At 45.4% G+C, this 9,154-nt stretch overlaps 1 protein-coding gene across 1 annotated transcript in view; it reads right to left on the reverse strand.

Annotated features, from left to right (window-relative positions):
• CYTH1 (cytohesin 1) overlaps window positions 1-9,154 on the reverse strand; it is a 74,122-nt gene that overhangs the window by 10,377 nt on the left and 54,591 nt on the right. The window contains 5 exon segments of the mRNA XM_012661328.1: window positions 1,672-1,748; window positions 7,143-7,254; window positions 7,695-7,843; window positions 8,408-8,628; window positions 8,890-8,898. Of these exon segments, the coding sequence (XP_012516782.1) occupies window positions 1,672-1,748; window positions 7,143-7,254; window positions 7,695-7,843; window positions 8,408-8,628; window positions 8,890-8,898 (568 nt within the window).

Raw genomic sequence — 9,154 nt, forward strand, 5'->3', positions numbered from 1 at the left:
CTTAACTCCGGTACTTCCTGTCTGCATCTTAAGGAAAGCATTCGCCTCTGTGTTTCCACTGCCTGATAAGATGCTGGCATTTTGCTGAAGAAATGTTGCTGCACTGAGCTGAGGTGACACCACCACGGTCAGCATCACGAGGAACACAGACTCTATCACAGAATCTCATAGTGCCAGGACTGCCTAGCACCTAGGACTACACTGCTTAGAAGCCTGTGCGAGTTTCACTTTGACCCACAGGACAGTGAAAAAAATCCAAACAAGACGTTAAAGACGTCATTAGTGTAGGTATCTTCAAGAAAAAGGCAAAATACGGGCGGAAGGGTGAACAAAACAGAAAGAAATTTACCGAGCTGTTCATAGTGATACTTTGAGGGGAGAAACAGGGAGAACCTTTTTACTACTTTCTGTATTTGAAGTGGATTACTCTCATGTGAAAAGACTAGAATAACAGGAAAGTAAAGCCAGCTGCAGAACCTGCGTGGCACGAGTTTAGTCCCTAGAACACACACAATTCTGGTCAGAATTCCCCTGCAAATTATTTACTATCATAATAAACAGTGTACCATCAGAATGAGGGGTTTGGATTTACAACCTGATACTGCTGCAAAGCTCATTCCCCGTGCAAGAAGCTACATTAGTACGCTATCCACAAAGACGGGGAACAGTGCAAAGTGTTAAATGCAACAGAAACCCATCCTTGCTCCTGACAGCAGTACAACGCGGAGGCATGCACCCGTGTACTGGTCCCTAATAATTTCTATCTACATATGGCTAGGATTTTAATTTTTTGCTTAAGCACCATTTTCCCCTCGTTTATTAGAAGAGATAATTCTAAGTCTTAATTTTTTCAGTGGGATCAATGACTTTTACACAAATAAGATATGCTTGGACAACAAAAGCGAAGCTTTCCCAATTCAACTGCCTTGAGTTGTTTCGAGACACAAGTCCAGTGCTGCCAGCAGTACAACCAATTCACTCCTTAGACGACCAAGAGGAGCGACAGAAAGGAAAGACACACAGCTGGGCACCATCCCTTTGGTGCATACGTAACACAGACTTGCAGTTGTTAGTCTCGTCCACTGAATAAAAACCAAAACTTCCATAGTTTAAGAAAACTTCAATTCTTAAAACTCCAGATAATCTCAATTTAACTTTTCCCATTTCACTTTACTTCTTTTTCCCCCATTATGCATTTTATCCCTTGGGCTGCTTCTTCTGGATCAAACCCTTCAGCATTTCTGCTATCCCAGAACATCTGAATCCTCCAAATCACGATTGTTTTCTTTTCTGTCCATCTCCCTTTCAACAGGGCCACAGACTCTTCCTTGGCAACTGATGCCAGCTCATTCCTTCTAGCCCAGCTCCCAAACACAGCGTCTAAAGCAGTCTCTCCCCTTTCCTCCCGGCCAGGCGTCGCTGCCACCCGGGTCCGTGCTCGCTACGAGCCACGGTTCCTCTCCAGGCACTCAACACCCTCTCTCAGGTTCCCCATTCTGAGATGTACCTTAGTTTGTCTGCTTTGCTTAAGTTCTCCCCTGACCCCTAAAGATGTGGAAGGACAAATCTGACTGTCTCCCCACTGCCTCCTCCAACCGTGCTTGGTTAGGGCCATTTAGAAATGGACGCCTGGCCCATCCCTAGTCCCGAGGCCGACCAGCAGGTGCTCACCGTGGTATATTCAAAGTAGTAAAGGCAGTTGTCAGTCAGAATGAACCAGCGTCTTTTCCAAGTCTTTACCCTGCCACCTGCAGAGCAAAAAGAGATGCACATTCGACCCGAGACAGCCGGGCAAGCGCAGGCTCCAAAACGCACAAAGCTCTCTTCTCAAAGAGGGGGAGGGGAGGGAGGGGGGAGGGGCTGGGCATCAGGAGAACATTTAGACCACAAATTTTACATCAGTAACGAGACACAGAGCCAAAACAGAAGCATCTTTCACGAAGTGAAAGTCTGTGGGTACAAGCGGAGCAAGCGCGTCTAGGTGACACCTGGAGATGAGATCAGGACAGCAGGATGAGAGAGCACGGGTTTGTGGAGGAAAACCCAGGGCAGTAATGACGGCAATGCAAATTTGCCTCGGGCTGGAGAACCGTCAGCAAAAAGCCTGCATGGCAGAAATGGGCAAGGAGAGAGCGGCGAGGGCCAGCGTCCTGGTGCAGGCCACGCTGCCGCCGACACACAGCTGGGCAGAGAGCAGGTGAGGAGGAGAAGTAGGAATGAGACACTGCAGGCCCTTCATAATCAAATCCATTCTTCCTTCGAACAGGAAACCAAACCCCTGCGGTTTTAACCCTCTACCTCACCTTCCTGAATGTACTGAATTTCTACACTGGCTTTTAGCCTCCTAGGCTGGTGCCCTGAAAGTAACCTCTCCCCAGAGACCTGGGTGAGAATCAAAGCAAAATGCCTTTACTGGGGAGGAATCAACTTGTAAGGAGAGGTCGGCTCAGGAGCCTTTTCGGTTCTGGGTTCTCACTTCAGCTTTTAACAAAAGCAGCTAGCAGAGGAGGCCATGGGCCAAATGAGCCCTGGTGGTGGTGGCTGGGAGCTGGCAAGGGCCTCCCTTAGTCCTTTTCAGTATTTCTCAATAAATAATGTTGATGTCATGAAGTTACACAGAGGTAGATACTAAGGAGGAAAACTTTAACTGTGGCCTCTCTGAAGGAAGCCGCACCCTGCTCTCAGGACCATGAGACTCTCTTTTCCTGAACTTTCCTCAGGTCCAGGGAAAATTTTCCAAATAATGAACCACACACAAATTATCTGGGCCAGGCACGGTGGTACGTGCTTGTAATCCCAGATGCCCAGGAGGCTGAGGCTGGAGGATTGCTTGAGCCCAAGAGTTCAAGGCCAGACTGGGCAACATATTGAGATCCCGCCTCTTAAAAAAAATTATCCTTAAGGCCTTCACATGCTAAGCTATGCATGGCCTTCTAGAAACACTTGTGCCCTGCTCTTTTGAGCCTATGCTCTTTGGCTAAGAGTTAAGCTACACAGAACATCACTTCCCCAATATTCATAAAAAGCAAGGACCACAGGGCACAAACCTTGTTCCACCCCGTTGTGCTTTCTCTCTTGCCCTCACCACAAACAGGTGAGCAGAGGGTGGTCTTACAGGGACTATGTCCAACTGCGAGGACCTGCCTGCATGCTCACGCCAAAGAAGCCCAAGAGGAGAATGCAAATCATGTCCAGTGTAGGTCCTGGCAGACAAGTGTCAGGACTATGGGACTGTTAGGCTCATTTTACGCTCTGCTTGGGTGCCTGAACTCTAGGGGGGCTTAAGTGACTGATCATGAACTGCCAAGATTCTATAGGACACAGACCTAGGTCATGTGAGGGAGTTTGCTGCCAGCAGGCATGTGCCACCTTCCCACCCATCCTGTGCTGGTTTCAAGCAAATTGAGACTCTCTCCCTCCAGTAATTTGTGAGTTTATATGAGCACTTGACGCTGGTCCCCAAGAGTTATATGGCATGAATTAAAAAACTGTAAATGGATAATGTGACATGCATGTGAAAAACAGGAAGGCTGGGCAGAATTAAAATAAATAAGGAAGAGAAAGAAGACAAGGAATATATTCAGAATTGGAGCCAACTTGTTCTTAAAAAGGAACCCTCCTCCCCCATTTCAGGGTCTGAGAACTTCAGTCGTCCAGCTTTGGGGGCCTCTGGTTCTCCCTGCAGAGCTTGGCACACAAGGAACATCAACCCATGCTGACCTCCCATGCACTCTGCCACAGGACACTACCCTGGGTGACACTCGGGACTTAGGAGATCATGGAAAAGCAGGTCAGATGCCAAAGGAACAAGATGGAAGGAAATCAAGGAGAAAAAGCAAAGCCGCAAGAAACTTTCTGCCTGATTACAAAAGCTTGGTTATTTCCCTGGACACTTAGTTGCATTTCAGAGACCTCTGATATAAAGCGTGGCTGTGGGGGGGGCCCATGGGGAGCATTTCCATGTGGAAAGAAAAACAGACATGAAACAAGCAGACAGATCAATGCGCCTAGGACAGTCCCTGTGGAACTCACAGGACCACCTCCCCTTGCACGGCTCCTCGTGCCCTCCTGTGACCCCTCAGCAAGGCCAGATGCCATCCTCCCCTACAGTTGAGAACGACCTGACAAGTCCCTAAAACATTTGAATAAATGTCAATGTTTGGGGCTGTTCTTTTTAAGTTAGCTCTGCTCAAGGGATGCTTAGGCACAAACCTGAGGAGCTCTTGTGCTAGGAAAAATGTGTTTCCCCCAAATCAGCAAATGGAGAGTAAATACCAACAACGTAACTGAGCGGCCAATTTGGGGTCTTAACAATGGCTCCCTGAAAAGGAAGGGGGAACAAAACAAAATAAAAACAAAGCTGAGGCTATCATGCCCTTCCCTGACACCCAGAAAATACAAGAACTTCAGCTAGGAATTTTTAGGTTTTTGGGTTCTTTTTAAACTTCACTTGGCATCAGTTTGAGTTTAGGAAACATCATTTCCCTTTTTCATGCAAAGGCAAATGTCCTAAATGTCGCCTAATTTAATGCTTTTCCTAATTTGCTTTTCAATCACGGTATGTCAGAAGCGCATGGCTTTGGGACTTCCTTCCCTTCCTCCTCTTCCCCACTTCAGAAATTACTTTCAATCAAGTTGATTCATGGATGTCAATTTGAATTTAACAAACATAGCACATGCTTAGCCAATAATTCCAAGTGGAAATGCAATGAATACTTTTTTTTGCTTTTTATAAACCTACTCTTAGCATGTTTCCTTACACTACTGCACTCAGCAAGTTAAATCGCTGCACACCTTGGTGCCTAGTGTCCGATGCACTATATACTCCCCCAAAAGGGAAAACATGAGAAGTGCTACAAAGCCCCAGCCTGACCAGTTCCCTAGGGACTGTACGCTAAGTTAGAAGCAGCATTAACACTACCACCAGCAATTAAAAAAAAAAAAAATAATAACCAAAAATAACAAAGTAAGAAAACGCTGCAGCAATGACAGTGGCCTGGGCAGAGCGCGAGCAGGGTGAGGGGTTACATACCTCCTGGAGTTTGGGGCAAGGAAAAGGAGAGCCAAAATCATGGAAACATACAAATGAGGGAGAAAAGAAAATTAAAACAAAGAAATCAAACCCGATTCCTTAATCTTAAAAGTGCAATGTTTCAGTCACATTCATGTCTGCCTGGGGAGGGTGCTGAGCTAAAACACCTGCCGCTGTCCGGCACGGGGACTAGGGTATATCTACGTGCCACAGCCCACCCGGTCAAGGCAAGATTTGAGGCACTACTGACAACCTGGCCCCAAAGATGGCATAAATCAGTGTTTACAAAGCCAGCATTTATTGGTATATCCAGAACCGGAGCAAAAAAAGCAAAGATTACTTTGGGGAAATTAAATGTCTTTTCTTAGATGGCTGTCACTTTTTAACGTGTGTGTAAGAATGCACACACATATACCCATGAAGACACATGTACGTATGTGTATACACAAGAATACACATTCTTACGGCTATATGCATACACAGACATATACACACAACTACAGATGGCTGGAGGCCCTGCCTTCTGCAGCACATAAACACAAAGGAGTGATTCTAAGTGTGCTACAATAAAAACACAATATTAAGAGTTTAGAAGGGTTTGGTGGACATTTAGAAAAAGTAATGCAATGAGCTAAAACTGAGTCCCACATTTAGTCAATTTTTTTCTCTTTAAAAATATGGGATGCCTCATGAATTTGCATGTCATCCTGGTGCAAGAACCAAGATAATCTTTGTACTGTTCTAATTTTAGTATCTGGGCTGTCAAAGCCAACACTTAGCATTAGCATTTAAACAAATTTCACTGGAGGGGGAAGTAAATCCAAACTTAGACACACTTTAAAAATTTCTAGCAGGTTTCCTTTTAACTCTATCCATTTGACAATGAGAATGTGGAGCAGAAGGTTGCCTACGGGTTAATAAATTTTAGAGCTTTAACTTCAAAGATTCTACTGGCTTAAAGATACATGAAATGATGGCCAATTCAAGAGATATTTAAAGCTCCGCTCAGTGAAGAGGTGCTTTAAGGGGAATTTATGAATTAAGTCATTATGTATAAGCTCAAGGACTTGGGATATGCTTTTAAAAGGAAATATAAATCCTACTGCTATCTGAACTCGTCAGAAATAAAAGATTCCATTTTATCCTTCCCAGATGTGTCAGTGGCCAAGAGAGTAATGACTTCTAATCACTGCGGCAAGTAATTGAGATGCTAGAGGAAGGTCATTCGAATGCAACACCCCCTGCTAATGTGGGACCCACCTCATCAAAGCCAAGGCAGGAGAAAACAGAGGAAAGTACTCTGTCAGTGGCCAAAATACAGACATCAACATGTCCTGAGGCCTAGAGCTCTATGTTCTGAAACAATTACTAAAATCATCACATGTGGGCAGGAATGTGTATAGAAACCCTACTAATTTTTTTCCTTTGTTTACTTTGTCACCTTCATGGTGAGGCATGATCACAAATCTCAGCAACACAAGCTCACTTTTAACAGAAGAAAGAGGAATACATTTTCAACTTTTCTGAATGAATAAAATCATTAATGTGGCTGATTCGGATTGGGAAGGAGCGGGGAGCAGGGGGACCACTGCCTGAGAATGAGTAAGAGTGCTGTGGATTGCGCTGCAGCCAACAGCTCGAGGTTTGCCATGCACACTGCCTGTGGGGAGCCAGATGCAGAAGGCGGTGATGATGCGCTGGGGTGGGGCGGGAGCGCCAGATACTCGTCTGGGTGACGCAAGTAGAAAGATGGACAAGGTTGGCCACCCTCCCTGTGGGTCAGGGACAGGGAAGAGAAGGGACCAGGTCCTCAGGGAACCACCTTGAAACAAAACCTGGCCGGTTGGCTCAGACTGGAAACGTGGAGCACAAACACGTGGCACCATTTATGGCGGACTGAAGTCTGCCCCCTGTAGTCTCTCAGTCCCGTGGGGGCACTGACTATACATACAAGTCACTTCCTTTCTGGAGGTGGACCTTTGTTAGAATAGAACTCCTACCAACATCTCTCCAGAGTGCCCCCAAAGCCACCCCCTTTCTCACACTGCACGCGTGCGCCTTTCTTCCCACGTCCCTGCTTTAAGAGCCCTCACCCGGAGACAGCACTTACCGAGTTTCAACAGCCAGCCTTCTCGGTCGGGGTTGAAGAAAGTGTGCGTGAGGTCATTCCCATCATCTTCTGGGATTTTAAAGGGTTCATTTTTTATGCTCTCATACAGATTCTGGGATAAAAGAGGAAACTGCATGTCTCTGATTCTGGAAATATCTTTTCTTCCTCCCCTTTCTCTTCATTCATTCCACAAACATTCCTTATGTGCCCACAGTAAGCCACGCACCCTGCTAGGCACTGAGACTAGAAGAACGTGACCGTTTCTGCTTTCAGGAGGCTCTCAGTGACAAAATAAATAAGATGCCCACTGGATAATTAGGAAAGAAAAGAAAGCGGCTTGACTTCTCCCCAAGCCTTCAGTTTCAGATTTACAAACCACTGTCCCCTTCCTAACTCCTTAGCTAGGCCTCATTACCAATTTCTTAATGAAAGTTACGTAATTAAATGAATTAAAAGAGGAGACACTCAATAAATCCTATGTCTTTCTCCTCTCCTACAAAAAAAGACCCTGTTCCAGTGGACTTTCTTGACTCGAACGAAGTCCGAGCTCACCCGGAGCAACTCCTCGGGCAGGTCTCCCCCATCGTTGATGCCTCGATTCATGGCGATGAACCTCTCCACGGTGGGCTTATCTTTGACATTGGGGTTGTGCAGGCTGGTGTTCAACATGATGATGGCAAAGGAGAGGACGTAACAAGTGTCTGGATACAAGAGAAAAGCAAAGGAGAGCGCTTGTATGTTCAGACGATCAGAAACATCACACCCAGAAGAATAAGAAATGCCAGATGAAATCAGGAGTAGGAAGCCACGCTCTCAAAAGAAGGGGACAAGTCTACGCAGGTGGGTATGTCAGGGCATGCTGCTATCAGAAAAGAGCAAGGCACAAGATGTACATCAAGTATTCAAGACTTAAAGACACTTATTTTTTCAGACTGAAAAAGGAGAATGCGTACACTGCAGAAGATCTCAAAAACGACACAATGTATAAAAAATACAAATTACCTACGTCAATAAAAATTCTTTATAAAAACATGATTTTTAATAGTTGTGTATTTCACAGTTCAGAGGTACCATGACTTCTATTCCTAGTGGCTTACTGTTGCACTTTTTGATTATTTCCAACTTTTTACTATTAGAAATACCATTAAACAAATGTTCCTAGGCATGAATCCAGGAATATTCAGCCCTTTTGGTAATTTTCCAATGCCAAGAAAAGAGTCCAGTGTAAATGCCCATCGCATGCCAGGACGGGCGTGCCTACGTACCCGTGGACTGGAACACTCCGTTATTGCACTGACAGTAGCGCTGGGCAAATGCCTCCATCATCCGGTCGATCTTCTGGGCCTCCCCGGGTAGCCGGAAGCTCCACAGGAACTGCCTGAGTGGTGAGACAGGGTGGGTTCCAGGACATGGGGAAACAATGTACTTCTCTGTGAATTGTTAAACTGCCAATGACTTTTAACACGAATGAGTAAAGGGAGAACTGCTGGACTGCAGCCTTCTGGTACTCTCAACAGATGCAACTCTGACCAGTCACAAATTTACCATTCCACATCACTGTTATCTTAATCAAAAGTAAAGTACTTAGGAAAAAGCGAAAAATTAAGATTTTCCTATTCGAAAGAATGGTTCTCAGAATAATACATAGGACTAAAATATAGACAATGCTCATCCTAAATAAACTCCACTTCCAGAAAACAAGATGGGGTGGCAGGAAAAGAGAAGACTGCCTTATCGAAGCATTCACAATTGATCCCTGTAAGTCAGGGAGAGACCCACAGCTGACAGGTTTAATTCTGCATCATTTCATTCACCTAAATGGCAGCACAAAAGATGTTATTTTGTAATAGTAAAAATACAGAATGACAATTTCTCAAAAAGCACAAGGTGACAATAAAAGATTAAAGTTTACTTTTTTCTGGCCGGGCGCGGTGGCTCACGCCTGTAATCCTAGCTCTCTGGGAGGCCGAGGCGGGCGGATTGTTTGAGCTCAGGAGTTCTAGACCAGCCTG

This window comes from Propithecus coquereli, unplaced genomic scaffold, assembly GCF_000956105.1.
Source record: "Propithecus coquereli isolate 6110/MARCELLA unplaced genomic scaffold, Pcoq_1.0 Scaffold706, whole genome shotgun sequence".
In the NCBI taxonomy this organism is placed as follows: domain Eukaryota; kingdom Metazoa; phylum Chordata; class Mammalia; order Primates; family Indriidae; genus Propithecus; species Propithecus coquereli.